This window comes from Bubalus bubalis, chromosome 13, assembly GCF_019923935.1.
Source record: "Bubalus bubalis isolate 160015118507 breed Murrah chromosome 13, NDDB_SH_1, whole genome shotgun sequence".
Taxonomy (NCBI): domain Eukaryota; kingdom Metazoa; phylum Chordata; class Mammalia; order Artiodactyla; family Bovidae; genus Bubalus; species Bubalus bubalis.
The window spans coordinates 36,928,839-36,949,477 of NC_059169.1; the positions used below are offsets into that span (position 1 = coordinate 36,928,839).

A 20,639-nucleotide genomic window follows, 5' to 3' on the forward strand; every position below is an offset into this window, starting at 1 on the left:
AATAGCAGATAGTGAAGAGGAACTAAAAAGCCTCTTGATGAAAGTGAAACAGAAGAGTGAAAAAGCTGGCTTAAAGCTCAACATTCAGAAAACTAAGATCATGATCACTCAAACAGATGGGGAAACAATGGAAACAGTGATAGACTTTATTTTCTTCTTCTCCAAAATTACTGCAGATGGTGACTGCAGCCATGAAATTAAAAGACGCTTGCTCCTTGCAAGAAAAGATATGACCAACCTAGACAACATATTAAAAAGCAGAGACATTACTTGGCCAACAAAGGTCCATCTAGTCAAAGCTATGGTTTTTCCAGTAATTGTGTATGGATATAAGAGTTGGACTATAAAGAAAGCTGAGCGCCAAAGAATTGATGCTTTTGAACTGTGGTGTTGAAGAAGACTCTTGAGAGTCCCTTGGACTGCAAGGAGATCCAACCAGTCAATACTACAGGAAATCAGTCCTGAATATTCACTGGAAGGACTGATGCTGAAGCTGAAACTCCAATACTTTGGCCACCTGATGCAAAGAACTGACTCACTGGAAAAGACCCTGATGGTGGGAAACATTGAAGCCGGGAGGAGAAGGAGACGACAGAGGATGATATGGTTGGATGGCATCACCAACTTGATGGACATGAGTTTGAGTAAGCTCCAAGAGTTGGTGATGGACAGGGAAGCCTGGCATGCTGCAGTCTATGGGGTGACAAAGAGTTGGACACGACTGAGCAACTGAACTGAAATCCTTTGTTCCTACTCCACTCTTCAAACTTTCTATTACTACATCACTTATTTCATTTTAGTTAAAATGCTAGTAAAACTTGCTGATTTCTAATTTGGCCTTCCCCATAGGTGGCTCAGTGGTAAAGAATCTACCTGCCAATGCAGGAGACTCGGGTTCAATCCCTGGTTTGAAAAGATCCCCTGGAGGAGAAAACGGCAACCCACTCCAGTATTCTTGCCTGGAGAACCCCATGGACAGAGGAGCCTTAGCGGGCTACATTTCATGGGGTCACAAACAGTAGGACATGACTGAACATGACACATTTAAAACGGACGTCTGTCCCCATTTTCTGTTAACTATGCCAGTAAAGCAATATGGAATACTACTTAAGACCAGCCTTCAGTGTCAGGGAGACCCAGGCCCTGGCTCTGCTTCCAAGGACCACCGTGTCCTCATTAATAAACTTCTCTAACCATCCCTGTTCTCACACCTAAAAGTGAGTGGAGTCACTGCCTCAGATAAGCACAGTTAGAACACAACGCAAGACATCAAGAACTTAATGTTCTGACTGTCTGAATTAAGAGCTCGAGAAATGCTATCTTATCATGTCCACATTTTATAAGCGTTTGTTACCCTTCAAGAGTTTGATAGGCCATGTTCTCAAACCTCAACGTGCTTAGGAATTGCACTGCTGACCTTGTCAATGTAGATTCTCTTGGCCCTACTCCCAACTACTCTGATTCTTTCATCTGGAGGGTTAAGATTAACGCTTAACCCCGTTTTCAAGCTCCAGTGTGATCTGGACATGAGTGATCCATGGAATAAAGTGTTCCTCAATAATGAAACAGATACCAAGAGCACAGGAAACAAGCAAAAGTCTCAGCAATCACAGCCTTAAGTACTAGCCTGCTTTATCAAAATAGCCAAGAGCTGAGTACTGCTCAGTCCTTTTGCTTTTTCTTTCCCTGCTACAGCTATCCTGATTTTTTTTTAACGTATGCTGGGCTCCGTAATTAATGTTACATAGAATATGAAGACTATCTCATAGTTTATACAAGTTAGGACTTCCAGTTAACACATCCAAGTAAACATTTAGGGAACTCAAAAGGTCTGTACCCAGATCCCAGTGGAACCCCAGTTTGCTATCTTGGAATTCAGCCACACAATCTTATAACCATCCAAAGAGAATGTAAGACTGATCCATTTTATTTAGTGGTATGTTTGTAAACACAGAAAAAAAATAGAAAAATATGTATTCCTACAACACTAAAAGGAGCTGAAAACATGACTGAAAACAAGCACAGAACTAAATATATTCTACACTGAGAAACCCTCTTGTGTAAACATGTGAAGTGAATTGCATGCAACACCCGCCCCTCAGGTTAAGGTATTTCAGTGTCTACTCCAAAACCAGCAACAAGACCCAGTGGACAGCGATGGGAGTTTGAGGAGGTGGGTAGGAGGGTCGCGGTTACCTTGCTCCAGTCTAAAGCACAGGGAACGCCTTGCTGCTTCCATCTCCGGAGTCGGGTTATCTAGGACATGTCTACACCACTGCAAAGCGCTCAGGGATTTCTCTGATGACGGGAATGTCTTTGAAGAGCCAACGTACAACCTTAAAAAAAGAAATCTACATTATAGGGATTATATAGCTATATAGAGATTACCTCTCTTCTACTTGAGAAAACAACATGTATTTAACAGTTTCTATAACTTAACATTTAATTATTTCAAAATACCAAAGTTATTTTTAACAGACAAACATCCCCGAGTAGAAGATGACACCTTCTGTAGCTTGGTGGCAAGGAGGACTTCAAAAAACTACGGAACATTGTCTCAGCAGGTCAGAGATCTGGGGCTTTTGTTACTGAACTGACCTCAAAGGGGCCACCATGATGATTTGACCAGCTCACTTGTATTTCTGGAAATGAACATTTTCATCTCATCTCTTTGATGACAGCATTTTCTGTGACCTTGGGGTAATGCATATAAACATGATGTGGCAAACAAGGCAAATTTGATTTGCATTTTAAAAAATAAGCCTAAAAACAAATGAAAGTCAGCTATGTGTTGATTCTCTCAACCCTTAAATATATCAGGTATGTCCCCTGTCTCAGATCTATACTAAATTTGGTAGGTCCTTACATCTCAATTAAAACCTGACTGCTTTCAAAAATCTGTTTTGGGAAGAGCTCACTCCAGCACCCACACTATTACACAGAAGTGGGCAGGATAACCACCCCAGAGCCACTCAAGTCATAACATGGATTTTTCTCTCCTGGTACATTTTAGAATATTTTCTAGTGATAGGGCAATACAAAAAGCTTTATCTTCAGGCTTAACCAGCAGTTGACTAAAAAAGGAAGAAAGAAAATTACAATCACAGGCTCCAGTAATTGACCTTGCTATATAAAGCTGTATTCTAATTACAAATCTCATTAAAGTAAAACTCTTTCAAGCAAAGTTACCATGATTCTAATGCGGTGGTATTCCTGAAATAACATACTTTGTTATTCACTCTTTTATGTTATAGTCTGGTCCACCACCTATTAGAGTAATTTATCCCAGATGGTTGCGGAATGTACTATTTAACAAATTACCCTTATAGTTCACAGTTGGCAAGCTTTTTTCTATAAAGGACCAGCTAGTAAATATATAGGCTTTGGGGCCACAGTCTCTGTCCTAACTACTTAATTCTGCCTCTGCAACCCCAAAATATCACAGATGATAAATAACAAGTATGGCTGTGTTCCTATAAACTTTATTTATAGATACGGAATGCTGAATTCCCCATAATTTTCACATGTCACAAAACAGTATTCTTTTGATTTTTCCCAATCATTTAAAAATGTAAAAATCTAAGCTGATCAGCTAGATTTTAAACCAGGCAGTAGGTCCAATATGCCCATGGGACACGGTTTGCTGACTCCTGTTAGAGAGGAAGGTTTCAAAGTATCTCTTTTAATCAATTTAATAGTACTCCTAATATATCATTCTTCCCTTAGAATGTGGCCCACAGTCCTGCCTTCATTGACAGTATATTGGTTAGTTCAAAATTCTTATTCCTGAGTCCCACTTTGGCTTGCTGTGGCAAGATGATTACCAAGCTATGTGGATCTTCGTCTTTCACCCTTCCTTGCTGTCAGACCCCTAAACTATTACCACAAAGCTCTCTAAACGTTAGTCTAGGCCAGTTGTTTTCAATCTTTGATGTATCAAAATCTGAGGATTTGTTAAAACACAAATTGCTAACACCTGATCATTGCAGGCAGCTCCAACCCGATTCAGTAGGTCTGGAGTGAGATCAAAGAATCTCAACGTCTAACAAGTTCCCAAGTAATGCTGATACTGCCATCTGGAGACTCTACCTTGAGAGGGATGTGCTGAGCTGAGCCAACTGTGCCAATTCCATTAATCCCATTTGCCCAATGATCAGTTTAAGCACACATCCTAGACACACTGAGCAATAAAAACTAAGGGGAAATACTTTGATGGGATGTGAGCAAGTTTCTCCTCATGTTTAAAGGGGTCACAAAAGACCCAATTATGTTTCCTACAACATGTGCACTTTAAAAATAAATACACATGTTAGAAGAATAACACAAAGACAAACAAAACTTACCCACAAAGAAAAGCCAAGGCCCAGAATGTTTCATTATCTAATTCTACCAAGTATTTGAGGAACAACAATTCTTCACGAATTCTTTCAAAATAATAGAAGAGACAGCCACATGCTAACAGTCTGAGACCAGCATAGCCATGAAACCTGATACCCAAACCAGATACAGACATTACAAGGTAAGAAACTGAAGACCAATACCCCTTATGAACACAGAACCAACAGGTCTAAATGTTTTAGCGAATTCAGTACAACCATATGTAAAAGGAATACATCATTACCAAGTGAGATTTATCCCAGGAATGAAAGGTTGGCTTAACATTCAAATATCAGTGTAACTTACCACATATACTAAAATAGAAAAACCATATGATAATCTCAAAATACAAAGAAAAACATATGACATCCATTCCTGATAAAAACTCAGTAAATTGGAAACAGGAGGAAACATCATCAGTCTTATTAAAGACATCTACAAAAAAAGCTTGGAGAAGGAAATGGCAACCCACTCCAGTATTCTTGCCTGGAGAATCCCATGGACAAAGGAGCCTGGCAGGCTACAGTCCATGGGGTTGCAAGAGTAGACACGATTTCGAAACTAAATGACCACAAAAAAAGGCTCCTTAACGGTGAAAGCTGAAACTCCAGTACTTTGGCCACCTCATGCGAAGAGCTGACTCACTGGAAAAGACTGATGCTGGGAGGGATTGGGGGCAGGAGGAGAAGGGGACAGCAGAGGATGAGATGGCTGGATGGCATCACCGACTGGATGGACATGAGTCTGAGTGACCTCCGGGAGTTGGTGATGGACAGGGAGACCTGGCGTGCTGCGATTCATGGGGTCGCAGAGTCGGACACAACTGAGCGACTGAACTGAACTGAACGGTGAAAGGCTGAACACTTCCCCTTTAATATCAAGAACAATACGAGGTCTGCAGGTTCTGGCCACTGCAATCAGGCAACAATTTGGCTTGGATAGAAACAAGTTTATCTGTTTTATGACATGATCATCTATGTAAAACACTGAGGAATAAATAAAGTGAAGTGAAAGTTGCTTAGTCAAGCCCAACTCTTTGCAACTCCATGGACCATACAGTCCACGGAATTCTCCAGGCCAGAATACTGAAGTGGGTAGCCTTTCCCTTCTCCAGGGGATCTTACCAATCCAGGGATTGAACCCAGGTATCCTGCATTGCAGGCGGATTCTTTACCAGCTGAGCCAGCAGGAAAGCCCAAGAATACTGGAGTGGGTAGCCTATCCCTTCTCCACGGGATCCTCCTGACCCAGGAGTTGAACCAGGGTCTCCTGCATTGCAGGTGGATTCTTTACCAACTGAGCTATCAGTGAAGCCCAGAATATACAAAAAAATACTAGAATAAGTGAGCTTAGCAACAAAAGTGTAGAACACCAGATCAAAGTACAAAAGAAAAGAGCAACTAAAAAAAAAAAAATTAGTAACAATCAGTACTTTTGAGATTTCACTTCCATTTACAATAGCATTTAAAAAACCACAAGATGCCTAAGGATAAATCTGATGAAAGATGCCAAGACCTTTTCCTTGAAAACTATAATAATCGTCCTGAGAGAAATTTTAAAAGATATATATATAGACAGGCCATGTCCATGGGTCAGAAAACTAAATATTGTGAAGATGTCACTTAGCCCTAAATTGATCCATTTAACAAAATTCCAATCAAAATCTCAGCAGGCTTTTTGTAAAAGCTGATTCTAAAATTCATATGTAAGTGCAAAGATCCTAGAATAGCCAAAACAATGAATTCGGAGAGCTACTGCTAACTAATTAAGTCTTATCACAAGACTACAGTAATGAAGACAATTTATCAATAAGATGGCATGAAGATAAATAGATCAATGGAAAAAACAGATGGTCCATAAATAGAAATACAAATACATGGAAAACTGATTTTTGACAAACTGCAAAGACAATTCAATGAACAAGAGGCAGTGTTTTGAACGAACAGTGCTGGAACAAATACATGCAAAAAGTGAGCCTTGATCCATACTTGACACAATATCCAAAGTTAACTCAAAACAGATCACAAAAATGTGAAACCTAAACTGTAAAACTTTTAGAAGAAACCATAGATGAAAGTCCTGCTGTCTTTGGGTTGGCAAGTATTACTTAGATACATTTTTTAGACTGAAAGCATGATCTAGAAAAGAAAAAAAAAAAACTGGACTTCACCAAAACTAACAAGTCTCTCTGCTCTTTGAAACAGACTATTAAGAGAATGAATCACTAACCATGGATTGGGAGAAAATACTTACAAATCATTTATCAGATAAAAGAACTTATAAGGGGAATATATATGAAATTCTGCAAACTCAATAAGCAACCCAGTTTTTAAAAAATTAACAAAAGATTTAAACAGACATTTCGCCAAAGATTAATGGATGGCAAACAGATGTTGAAAAGATGCTCACCATTACTCATTAGGGAAAAATGAGAGCCCCAGTGAGACACTGCTACACAGCTATTAGAATGCCTAAGGAGAAGACTAGCCATAGCAAGCCTTGGTGACAATCTGCTGCAAACGAAACTCTGCTACACTGCCAGTGGAAATATAAAATGGCACAAACACTTTGGAAAAGATTCTGGCAGCTTCTTTTTTAAAAATTAACATACACCTACTCTCTGATCCAGCCACTCAAAAGTCATAAAGTATTTACCAGAAAGACACAAATGCTGTGTGTCCACACACAGACTTAATAGCCCCAAACTGAAAACCTCAATGTTCATAAAAGGATAAACAGATAAGACAAACCATTATTGTGTCCCTATCATCTAAAACCCTCACAATAAAAAGAAATGAACTAGTGATTCATATAACACGTGAATTTCAAAATGATTAAATAAAGTCCCCTACATCAGAACCTTCAAATCACAAACTTTCAAAGCTGCAAACATGCATTCGTATCCAACTAATCACGTTAAGTTGTAATGGTTCATGTGACTGGCATACGCTCAGTGAACATGCGTGCATCCTCTATAATTGGTCGGTCTTTTGTGTACTTTACTGTGTAGGACTGTATAGAGGACACTATTTTTAAACCCATGATGTATGTAAGCAAGGGGAAAAGCAGCAGAGATGTAGTGGGTACTACTAAGAGGTGACAAGCAATAACAGTGGAAACAAAAGTGAAAATAATCGAGTGAAGCAAGGCAAAACAACGGTAGAGCCGCTGTACTGTACTACTGTACTTTTTAAGGTACTCTACTGAAAGTTTAAAAGTGTCTTTTCTTTGTTTTTTATGTATTAACATTATTTGTGTTAAAAGTATTATAAACCTATTACAGCATAGTACTATATAGCCAATTGTGTTAGCTGAGCACCCAGGCTAACTGCTGGACTTACAAATGCACTCTCAGAAAGAACTCATTTATATGTAGGGGACTTGTCATACCTTGATTTAAAGAAGCCAGACCAAACAAAAAAAGGACATGCTCTGTGATTTCACTGATAAAGAAGTGCAGAAAATGCAAACTAACCTCGACTGACAGAAAACAGACCAGTGGCTGAGTTGGAGGTGGTCAGGATCAGGAGAGAATGAAATACAAGAGGCCACAAGGAAGTTTGGAGTGCTGGAATCTATTCAGAATCTTGGCTGTGGTGATAGCTTTATGGATTATACATACGTCAATATATACAAAATAGTACATTTTAAATATATGCACTTCACAGTTCACTTACACAGTAATGAGTCTTTATTAAAAATGTCACAAGACAATAAGCAGCTGACTGCATCCTGTCCTTCAGTGAGCCCGGAGCTGCCATCTATCAGGCAGGTGCCACAGCCCCACAGACATGAGCCACAACACTAGCCACCGTGCAACTTCCTTATATTTCAGTTTCTTTTAATAAAACTTCCTCACTGCTTAATACACACACAAGTTCATGCACTGTCTGAGCCTTGGCTTGTTTACAAACCTATCTCAGCGCCCATGTGAAGTACGTCTCGGCACATCACCTCCAGCATCTCCCGGGACAACTGCTCCTTCCTCCTGCCACTAGAAACCTCCACCAACCAGCCTGCCTCGGGATTTCACACACTCCCACCAGTCTGGGGGTTTTTTTGGCAGCGTGTTTTGCTTTTCACTTGCAGGGGATCCCCTTAGAAAGACGTCCTTAATCTCTCCATGCCCACGTAATCTGGTTCTCTCATTTGACCACATGGCCTTACAGCACATTGAAAAGCAGCACTCACGTCCCAGAGGCATTTGCGACTGCTCTGGGACCCGCTCCGCCATGGTCACGTACAGGGAGTTATCTCTTTCATCTTCCGTTGTCCATTCATGCTTTCTGCTACTATGTCTCACCCCTATCCTGCAGTTCATAGACTATGGAGGTGAGCCTATGACTGAAAGCAAAGAATTCACTTGAAAGTCTGCATAAGGAATAACTGGGACCTCAGATCACCTCCTCTACTGCATACGCACAGTCCCACCACTCCTCCACCACCGCCTAAGACCAGAGGCTTACTATGTGGCTAAGGGTGACCCAGAGAAACTGACTTCAGGCACACCAAACTTAGCTGAAAGAGAGAGGAAGCACCTCACTGAACCAGAGGGACTAACTGAAAATGTTGCTAACTTGCCCTGTTTTCCCTTTTACATTCCTAAAGCTGACTGCCTTCTATCTCCCAGGAGTACAGAAAGTGTATGTTTGGAGACACAGATGAACCCAAGAGAATACCTAGAGGTAATGAAACCTCAACTGACCACCCACCCCATGTCTAGTAAAGTCAGCCAAAGAGCTCCACTCACACAGAGCCTTGACAGATCGATTTCAATACCACCTTTGGGTATGAACTGACAACAAAAGACATCAGATACATGGAATATTCCTTTTAAGTAAAACCATGAGACTAAAAGTAGAAGGGGAAAAAAGAAGTAAAGAGAAAAACAATGCAGGTAACAGATGAAAAGTCCAAGACAATTATAACTGACATCATCTGAGAAAAAAATGTTGTATTCACAAGACAAAACCAGGATATTTACAAAGAAGCAGTTCCTTCTTTCTTGGCAAATGAAACTTTTAAACTGTTCATAGAAGAAACAAAACATTCAATAAGTGAGCTTGAAAGATCAAGTTGAGGAAGTCTTTGAAAGATCAAGTTGAGGAGCAAAACACAAAGATTAACAACAGGAGGAGAGGGATAAGAAAATTAAACGATTGTACCAGGCAGGGCCCATCCGACTATTATAAGTTCTAAACAATATGAAAGTGAAGAAAGTTTTTGTAAAGGCCAAAAATTTTCCAAAGTTGAAGGCAGGCCATCAAGTTCTAGACTGAAGGCGCCCACAAATGCCCAGTGCAACAAGTGGACAGACAGACCCATACAAGGTACACAATGACACTTAAGAGCCTTAGGGATAAAGAAAGAAAACTAAAGAAAAAGTCACAAAGATTTCACCGTCCAAATCACAGTGCACTTCAACAGCTGTAAAACAATAAAAACTGAAACAATGGAACAGGGCCCTTACACATGAGGAAAAATAACTGACTTAGACTTTTATAGCCAGCCCAACTATGAATCTTGCATGAGAACAGAATACTGACATTTTCAAATACACAAGATTTCAAAGTCCTTCTCGTGCATGTCCTCAGAAAGCTACTGAGGCTGCACCCCACCCACAAGAATAAATGAAATTCTGAGACAAAGGTTTATGAAACAGGAGATCAATACTACCAAGAAACCGAAGGAATTACCAAAGACAACAGCACTGTGCCTCTAGTCTAAGGAGCCAGCAGTAAAGGATGGAGCGATGGAATTAAGCATTCTAGAAGGGATGGCACTGCAAAGTAGATTTTTAAAAACAGATTTAAGGTATCATCAAATATTTTTGACCTTCTTGAGAAACTTTATGACTCCAGGAGCATGTTTAGAAAAATAATTCGTAACAAGGGATTAAAGAAAGTAAAAAGAAAAGAGAGAGGCTGTTACTAACTCTTGGGAAGAACAAAGAGATTAGAGAAAATGAATGTATCATACAATTAACAGGGCTCAGCTAGTAACAGTAATAACTAACGATTTAAGGGAAGAAACTATGAAAACCCTTATGAGAAAGGGAAGAACATATGGCAGATGAAGGGAAGAGTGCTTAGTCTTTATTTTCCAAAACAAGTCTATAGCTTTTTAAGATCATGTAGTATAAAGACTTTAGAAATAAAGAATGAAGAAACTGCTAAGGGAGTATACAGCAGTATCTATATGGAAGACTCAGGGGTAGCAGACAGTTGCTTTCTGTAATAGGTCTCTGTATAGATGCGTTTTTTGTATTATTTACATCCTATTTATTGTATTACTTTGACAGAACTTTAGAAGCACTATGAAAATATATGGCATGAAGACAAAGGATCATTTTTAAGTCAGCCTCTAAAACAAAGTTCCCAGGATGGTTTTGAGCCCCACTACGTCTCTGGCTAGGCCTAGAACTGGATTTAAAAGGAAGTAAAGGGCAATTAGTTATGAAGACCATGTGGTTACAAACTCCCTGAGTATGTCTCCAAAATGACATAAGCAAGGTAAAACCTGTGTTGCTCGTAAATGGCTCTTATCTTCTAAGAAGTCATCGAGTTCACCTCATCATTACAATGCCAGCAATATTTACAATATCCTAATTTGCCACTGTTAATACAACATACCTCCTACCAATTGCTCTTTCACCTTCTACTGTTTCATTGATGTATGTTAGAATCTGGCAAGAATATCTAAAAAGCCTTAGTCTAACACTTGAGGATCCTACAAATATTAGAAAAGCTATCATTTAAAACGTCACACTCTAATTTTCCTTCCCCTCTCTTCAAAACTTCCAAAAGGAATATTCAAAGTCTACCATAATAACCCTTAAGGCTTCAAATGTATTTCAGAATGTCTAGAAAAATTGTCTTGGCTAATCTCAACGTTTGGTTCTAAAAACAACCTTTTTGCAGATAATCAAAAATAAATGTTACTGCAAAACAATTACATGCATATCACAGACCTGTCACGGAAAAGGAAAACGTGTCAATTTTCAGGTAAGCCATTTTAAGAGGCTTCAATCACTAGGAGTTTTATATTAAGGAAAGGTAAAACACGGTAGCTGATTAGCACAATCAATCAATCTTTAGTCAGCTTAGATTCAGTAGCACCTGCTAGGGTTAAGCCGGTCAGAAATCTACCCCCACTAAACTATTTAAAAGGATACATCAAGTCTAAATTTTAGTTATTGAAGGGTCCTAAAGCAGACACTCCCTCTCCCTCCACATTTAGATCTAAACTCGATTTCAACCTCTCCCTGCAGGGTTTTCAAAGTTATTCATTTAAGAAGGCACATCAGCACAGACTTCAGTCAACTCCCCTTGCTCTGAGAAAACACTGCGTATTTTCAATTAGCATTGTCAGAAAGTGAAGTACCCTCTGGTCTTTTCACTGAAAATCAATTATGAAAAAAAAAAAAAAAACAGTTTAGGTGGTCTAATTTAGCTGTGCCATATGTATAGCACAAGGTGTTCAACAGCTTTGATGCAAAACTGGCAATGATTTTAGCCAGCTGTCCAGGGCCTTGATGTTATACGAGGAGGATGAATATCTCATTCACTAAGCTTTCCGTAATTTGTATATACCACCATTTTACCCTTGTATCATTAAGAACTTTTCTCCCGTGCTTCCCAACTGAGCAAGTTAAAATCCCTGCCACACCCCTTTTACATAAACCCCAATACTCTGCTAATTGCCACTCCACTAAAATAAATGTTTCCTTATATGGTTATATTTTATATCAGCTGGCATGTTTTAATCTTGGCATTGTCTGAATACGCTCGTCTTCTGGTTGAGGTGTGCAGGCCCTGAGACGCCCCAGCGCTACACTATCCTCACGGAACTGTGCTCTTCTACTTGTTTTTCCAAATCCATTTTGCTTTAAAACAGAAAACCCTGGAGTTAGAAAATTCTAACTTTAGCCATAATGCACAAGTGCACTTACTATTTCAACATAGGACATATACACATAAAACTGAAATAAGTTTAATCAACCTATGTTTGCATTATAAGATACAGGCACTCTGATCCTAATTTTATAGTCTATTGCACTTCATTAAAAAATAATACAGGTCAGTCCATGAAATGGACTTCGGAGCCTACTAATGGGTCACAACCATGCCTGGAGGAAAAAAAAAATAATCAATGGTATAAATGCTTTTGAATCCACATAACCTGATTTTTAGTCAATTCTTTCAGTAAATAACTGAAGAGGTTCACATAAGTTATTTCTCCTTGGAGCTTCAGTCCCTTAACACTGAAATAGGTCAGAGAAAGGTCCAGTATGCACTTAATGACTTACTGTTCCCATGGCTACTTCATACCAGTCTGATTCCCTCTCCTGGTCCTAAGAAGGACCCTGGGCCTTTTTGGCCTGGTGACACTGGGACAGAGCCCTTTAAAACATCCTTCTGCACAGACCAGCAGATCATCCGTGCGTGAACTGGGACTTTAGTCCTTTTGAGCTTTTAATTTGCTGCTGATGATCAGTTTCTCCGCTGTACTTTCTAGTCTGTGGTCTCCTGGAGAGCTGAGGCTGTCAAGTTCGTAATATGATGGCATCAACAGCAGAGCAGAATGTAAAGTTTACTATAGGATTGTAATAACTGGACTTAAGATTCTGAAACCACCAACTTAATTTTCACACATTTATTTCTAGCAGAACTGTGCTGCTAAAATAACCACACTATACTGAGGCAAAGTTAAACACTTTAAAATTCAACTAAGATAAGAATTTGAAGAAATGAGACAATTGTTTTGTTTCAAAGCTTTTCTTCAAAACAAAAAGCAGAACACATCGTTCTTACATCCAATTTTTTTTAATCAGAAGATGCTTTTAGGTAAATAACTTGTTTGGGAAAAAAGGCCTATGAGATCTGACTGATTAATAAACTATCACCAAGCAAATGTTATTCTGTTATTCACTGTTTTCTCTTGAGCCAAATTTTGCCTAGGTTGTAATAGAAGGTGAACAGTTATAGTCTAAGATTTTATTTGAAGTAGCCTTGCATAAAAGAACTTCTAAAACGTTCAATGATTAACCTACATTTGCGAACTTTCTTTCCTAAACTTTCTCTAGGACATTTAAGCAGGAAGTACTATTCTAAATAATCAATTTGTTTAACCCATTAGGATCAAGTCATGATAAAAATGCATGAAAAATTGTAGGTAATAAAAGTTAACAGTAACTTATTCCTTAACAGTGTTACTTTAATAGCGAATCTAAAAAGAAAAGATACAAATGAACTTACAAAACAGGAAGAGACTTATAGACTTAGAAAACCAACTTATGATTGCGGGGACAAAGGGATAGTTAGGGAGTTTGGGAAGGTCATGTACACACTGCTACATTCAAAATGGATAACCAACAAGAGCCTGTTGTATAAGACACAGAACTCTACTCAATGTTATGTGTCAGCCTGGATAGGAAGTGGGTTTGGGGGAGAAAGGATCCATGTATATGTAAGGCAGAGCCCCTTCACTCTATACCTGAAACTACCACAAAATGTTAATCAGCTATAATCCAATACAAAATAAAAAGTTTAAAGTTTGCAGGGAAAAAATGATCCAACTGTTTGCACAGGGGGACAGACTGGCAAGATACATACAATGAAAGCTAAGTGTAAAAGTACTGATGTGTACATTTGCATGTTAATTTGTATAATTATCTTGAAGGTTAACAAGGTTAACTCAGTCACAGTAGTAAATTAAGGACAAAAGAGAAGACCTTTGTGACTTTATATTCACGTCTGTGTTTTGTCTTTTACATGAATATGTAAAATTTTAAAATTTTTTAAAAATAATCAAATACATATTTTGTCAGCTTTAATTGTTTCTTAATAAATAGGGGTGGGAAGTGAAGCTGCTCTCCTGCAAACACATCATGGAAGCCAAATGACGTCACCAGGATGGAAGATGAGGTTTATAGGGATGAAGGAACATCAGAGAACTCTTCAAGCATCAACAAGTGGGCTTAGTTTTGAAAAGTAAATCCCGTTGACTGCTTGTTCAGCAATAAACCAAGTACTGCAATACAAAAATCTCAATGTATAAAAGTGCTATGATAGGAAGTTTTCTATAAATCAGAGGACTTTAAAAAAAATTTAAGTCCATCCCACTAAGATTAACAACCCCTCCCTGTTTTTCCACTTGGGATTCTAACCCTGGTTTGTTCTGAAGAAGATACTCTAAACAGTGTCCCATTGGTCTGTAGAAACATCCGTAAAGTGTCAAGGCATTGATTTATTCATTCACCTATATACTTGATGAGTGAAATTAGTAAATCCTGCTACAACTCAAACCTGGTTAGATTTGCTTCAAATCATCTGAAGTGCTAATTGGCTAATCTCATTAAGTAGGTGATTTTTTAAGTTACTTTAATGCTGTTTTGACAAAAATTTAACTACAAAAGGAAACCCTAGGTATCAAAATACTAGCAACAGTTGGAGGATAACAAAATATAGTTGAAATCTATTTAATAAAAGAAAATATTACAATTATATTCACAACATATGTGCTAGTAAATCTAATACACTTGTAAAATAGTAAGTATATCATAAGTTTTAAAATGCTAACAGTTTTAAAGCACAGGATCGATCCCCATCCAAAATACAGTAAGTTTCCTTCTATTATTTAAGTACACATCTCCAGAAAAGGCCAAGTGGGGACTAAATCAATCTAAAATAATTTGAAAGTGGCGAAAGGGTTCACAGTTACTAGGAACAACCTTAAGAACCACCATGAGGGCATTTTCTGGTGCCATATTCAGGCTATATTTGAAGTTACAATACAGCCTGGACTTTACAAAAATGAAATGGTTAAAGTTCCAGAAAGCAGTGAGTGGCTTCAATATTTACAACCTGTGCCTCCTGCCCAGCTGCCTGAACTTAATCAGAAGGAGGATGACTACCCCTATTTATAGAAAGAGCTCCAAGTATTTTGACTCTCAGAATCAAGTCAATTAGTGAACCCTACAGTCACGGTTCTCACCGTAAGAGTGCGGAAAAAAAGGAACCAAAAAGGTTCTCCATCTCTCATTCCCTCCTTAGCAATCATGGAACAGAAACACAAAGAAAGTGAGGAAAACCCAGAGTGAAGACAGGAAGAGGACCTGAGATTATAGAGAGAAGGACTACAACTATTCTTCAGGCCACTGCTAAGTAGAGGTGAATGCTGTTCATTCACCAGGCCTGAATCTAAGTCCTACCTGATCTGAAGGATCTACTCATCTGACCACATCACACTGCCTCTAGTGACCAAGGACAACGTGAACCAACCTAAATAGGCATGAAGTGACTACTCCATGAGCAAGCACCATTACAAATAAAGAAATCAGAACTCCAACCACTACCGCCCCCAGGTACCCACTGATCTGTGAAAATAGAGCTAACAGATTTCAACCGAAGAAGGGCTGCCAGCCTCAAGTTTTCTGATAACTTGTAGTTCCTAAAAAAAATAAATAAAAGCAGCTTCTCTAAGCTCACTTTTCTTCAATCACGAATTTATTTTTTTAAGCAAGTTCCTCGGGTCCTAGGTAACAGAGTGCCTTCAAGCTGCTCACACCATTCCCCGAAAAGCTTTTTTTTTCTTATCACCGTTACTGACAGGAAAGCCATTGAGTTCAGCACACTGCGAAAAGCAAGTCAGTCTCTGAAGTGAGAAGCTATCAAAGATGTAGCAAATGAAGACAATCAACAGACAGAACGAACCTCTTCGAGAGAGAACCATCACTAGGTGGCTTAGGGTACCACGGAGGTAGGGACAGCACGCCAATGCTGCCCCCAGTCTTGGTTTGGGAGGACAGAACAGTAACAGCGCAGATAGAAGCCAACCCCTACCCATCCCCCAAAAGACTGGAAGAAGAAAAAAAAAAGCAGGACTGAGTGACAAAAAGACAGCGTGGATTTTGCAGTTAACGCTAACGAGGAGCTTTGGTACCCAATCATCAGCAAAGACAAAACAAGGAGATGAAAAGGACCAGCTAGCTCATCGCCAGACAACGGGTCAGCCTGTTGATGGATCAGCCTGAACTATGAGAAAATAGGTTTCCACCCTGGTTCAACAGCCTCTGCTTATCGCCCAGCTCAGCATCTGCCTGGTCACCCCGTCTACGGACGATGGCTGTGGTCCCCCCACTCTCCCGCCCAGCCCTCGCCCTCCCCGGGGATCGCAGCGGAGCTCGGCAATACCAGGTGTAGTCGTCCTCTTCCCGCCAGGCGGCCAAGCTCTCCAGGTCCAGCGGCTCCACCTCGTCCAGCAGCGTGGGGGGCGGCGAGGAGGGCGCGGCGGCGGCCCCCGGCGGTGTCCCCGCGCCCCCGGGCTCCGGGCCGCCGCCGCCGCCGCCCGCGCCGAAGAAGCCCGCCGCAGGCTTGAAGTAGACGAAGGGAGCCTCGGGGGGCTGCGCCAGGCTGCAGAGCAGGGAGGGCGCCGGGCTGGGCAGGCAGTAGGTCCCCGGGAAAGCGGGGCTGGAGCCGCCGCTGCCGCCGCCGCCCCCAGCAGCCAAAGCCAGCCCCAACCCCAGGCCCCCCGAGGCGGCGGCGGCGGCCGGAGGGCTCCGCGGGGCCAAGGGGCTACAGGCCCCGGCGGGCGGTGGCGCGGCGGGCGGCGGCGGCGGCGACAGGAGCAGCAGGTGCGGGGCGGCGGACGCGGTGGCCGTCTGGCTACGCAGCTGCTCGTTCTGCTTCTCCAGCATGCGCACCAGCTCCTTCAGCTTCTTCACCTCCAGCTCGGTGTTCACCACCTGCCCGGAGCCCGCTCCGGAGCCGCCCCCCGCCGAAGCGCATTTCACCTGCTCCGCCATCATCGTGGGCCCAGAGGGCGCCTCGGACACCCGGGGGGGTGGGGGGTGGGGGCGTGCCGAAGCACCAGCTCCTCGCGTCGCAGGGAGAAGCTACGGCTCCTTCCTTACCGCCCCGGCCCGGACGGCCGACCTCGCTAGGCGGAGGCCGAGCGGGCGATTCGCATCAGCACCCGGGCCCAGCCTCCCGCCGAAGCAGCAGCCGCCGAGCCGCTCTGCACATGCTCAGAGCGTCCCTCCAGTCCCCTGGGCGCAGAGAAGGCTCCGGGTTTTAGCCGCGGCCCCCGGGCGGGGCGGGGCGCGGGCGCCGGGTGGGCGGGGCCGGGGTGTAGGACAGGACTTTGAGGTGGGGGCCCGAGGCGCTCGCGAGGGGCGGGGCGCGGGCCGGGGTCCTTGGGCCACCGCCCCCGCCCACGCTACCCAATCCCAGGTGCCTGATTGGACGCGGCCAGCACTTTCCCGCCACGGGCACTTCCTCTAGCCGCGGCCGGGGAGCGAACTGCGCCGACTTGAGAACCAGGGGCGGTGTTCCAAAAAAGCAGGCGCTGCAGGTGCCTGCCTTGGCTGGGGGCAGAGAATGGCCGCAGGTTTGGTCTTTTGCCAGAGCGCTTGTGCTGAACGACAGCATCTACTAGCCACTAGCTGGTTAAACCAATCGAAATCCAAAAGGCCAGGGAACGATGAGTACCAAAGAGTAAAAACGTGGAGCGGAAAGGCTTTGAGATGATGCTGTTAAGCCCCTAATTGGTAATGCAAAAACAGAGTGGTGAGAGAGCGAAGAGTCCAGGAGAAAGAAAATCGCCCTCTCACTAAGAGGGGGAGAGTGACCAGTTGGTAAAGAGCCAAGTGTCCAGCTTATTCTAAAGTCGTCCGATTTGAACTGTTCTACTACCGCCAATGTTTAACACGAAAAAGAGCATTTTTATACCATGTATATAATCATACATTCATTAAACAAAAGATCTTTGAGCTCCTAACTCTGCGCCAGATACCGTTCTAAAAGTTGGCCAAGCATTCAAGTGAACAAAACAGACAAAAAAATCATTATGGGAGAAACATTAGTAAAATTGAATGATGTTCCATCTGTTAAATAATTTATAAGCTCTTAGGTCTTTCTGGGGTGGGGGTGGGGAAGAAAAGCAGAAAACCTAGGAACTCTGACCCGGGTACCCCTGTCTCTCCTGCGAACTGCCTTTTCTTCCATCTTCCGGAAATTATTGATAGATCTGCTTTTAAACGGGGTTGGGGAAGGGTTCTTAAGCAGAAGAATTGAGTCAAGTTTCATTCCATTAATATTGACGTAGCAATTGGGGGTGTTTAACACGGAGAAAAGTCTGAGGGCTTTATTATAAGACACTTCCGCACAACTGGCTCTCATCCTCAGATGATACACTATCTAGTGAAGCTCTGGGACTTTTCCATACCAGTCTGCGTGACCATCCCTCTGGAACTGCTCCCATATTGTATCTGTTGGTTTTATGACAGATACAGCTCTGTGCCTTCCTGCTCAGAAACACTTGTGTCTTGTCAGTTGCCCATTTATATCTCCAACTTCTATGTGTAGGGAGGGTGATCACCATTTCACTTGCTTGGTGAGATCTTCCGTAAATCAGATAAATATGTGTAATTGGTTCCCTGAGTCTTCCTACCAAGCGTCCCAGCTTGCTAGACCACCGGAACCACCTGTATCACCCATCACCTTTCCAAGTTTCCGTCTAGCTTCTAGATATTCTGGTTATTACTAAAACCTGGAGAAGTGGAGTAATTCTACTGAAAGTCCTAAAGTGAAGAATCTATGGAAGGATTTTCCGCATGCTCAGTGGCAGATGCAGAGAGCAGTATCCTTGCAACACAAAGGGAGACAACAGATACAATGAGAACAAAGAGCTGCTGGGTTCCACATTAGCAAAAGAAATTGGGAATAGGAGCAGAAGAGCAAAGACAGAATTAAGACATAAAGAAAAGGAGTCATTTTTCTGCAAAATTTATATACTCTGGAGAAGGAGAGGAAAAAATCCCGCTCCTCCCCCATATACTCAGTAAGGTGTATAGAATACATCCAAGCAATCAGTAGTCAATCCTGAGAACTGTTTTCTAAGTAGCAATTAGTATTTTAAAAAATCTTTGTTGTTTCCAAAGAGAGCATTCCTTGAAATTTAGACCTCGCAAAGAGATGAAACGTTCCCATCCTAAATTTCTATTCTGCATTCTTCTTCCAGAAAGAAAAATTTGCCCTCTTCCTGTTTTTTAAGTGTGAAGAAATTCAGGAATAGAGAAATTTTAAATCATCTCTTTCTTTTCTATGAAAGCACCTCTTTTTTTCCCCCTTCTGGGAATTACATATGTACACACCCCAGAAACACTCAAAATGCACACTGATTTTAAGTTGCTTATCTCTAGGATGCCTGTCTCTTTAACACGTAATTAAAGAGGTTGATGGTGTCAAGGTTTCAATTAAGCAGTCTTGATTTTTTTTTTATTTTGATGCAAATTTGTAAGCTCTGTGTGTTGAAAGTGCATGCCTAGCTTCTCAATTTTAAAATATTTTTGTTTTAAATGAAATACATGGGGTGATTGCAGAGATTTACAAACAAGATATGGAAAATAAAGGCACATATCTCATTAAAAATTTTATACTTTAAGTATACATTTGAAACACCATAAATTGATGAGAATTATCCATCTATCGCACATTCAAAATCAGATAAAGAAACAGGTATTTCACCAGTGCTCCCCATTCCTTACACTCCAGAATTGTGGTCACTGGGTCACTCTAGTGAAATTCAAGAGAGAAAATAACTTATTTTGATTTGTATTTTTCACTATACCTGGAATAGTATCTATGGACACCAAATTGATTCATCCACAAAATTGCAAAGACAGCGTAGTTTCTTCCTGAGTCTGTAAATCTGATTCTCCAAGTAAATCTAGGAACAGTCCATTATCCTAGTTTCACAGATAGGCTAACGAAGTTAGATTACTTGCCCAATTCAGTCTTGAAAATTCTTGGCACAGTTTCTAGTGGCCCAACCACTGTTCTTTTTGTGCCTTTGTCTTAGAGTGAAATTCTACTAAGAGTAAGCCCCTTATGTTTTAAATGTAGATTTTCCATCAGTGCAATGGATATATCCTAATATGACCACTACATTCATTAAAGTTGATAAATCCAAATACTATAAGGAGAGAAAATCACCTGATACGTTACCAAGGGTTGTGTGCTCAATCATGTCCAATTCTTTGTGACCCCCTGGACTGTAGCCTGCCAGGTTTCTCTGTCCATGGAATTTTCCAGGCTAGAATACTGGAGTGGGTTCCCATGCCCTCCTCCAGGGGATCTTCCCAACCCAGGGATCAAACCCGTGTCTCTTACATCTCCTGCATTAGCAGGTGGATTCTTTTACTACTGTGCCACCTGAGAAAATCACCTGACGATTAAAGATCCCCAGCTCCATTTTCAAGT

General features: G+C 41.4%; 1 protein-coding gene across 4 annotated transcripts in view; it reads right to left on the reverse strand.

Moving 5' to 3' along the window:
* SLAIN1 (SLAIN motif family member 1) overlaps positions 1-17,324 on the reverse strand; it is a 56,984-nt gene extending 39,660 nt beyond the window's left edge. For all 4 annotated transcript variants that reach the window (XM_044927191.2, XM_025262712.3, XM_006076472.4 and 1 more), the window contains exons 1-2: positions 16,572-17,324; positions 2,197-2,336 (exon numbers count right to left, since the gene is read on the reverse strand). In XM_044927191.2, coding sequence (XP_044783126.2) covers positions 2,197-2,336; positions 16,572-17,185 — 754 coding nt within the window. In that variant the 5' untranslated portion in view covers positions 17,186-17,324. The remainder of the gene's footprint in view (positions 1-2,196; positions 2,337-16,571) is intronic.
* Positions 17,325-20,639: the final 3,315 nt, after the last annotated feature.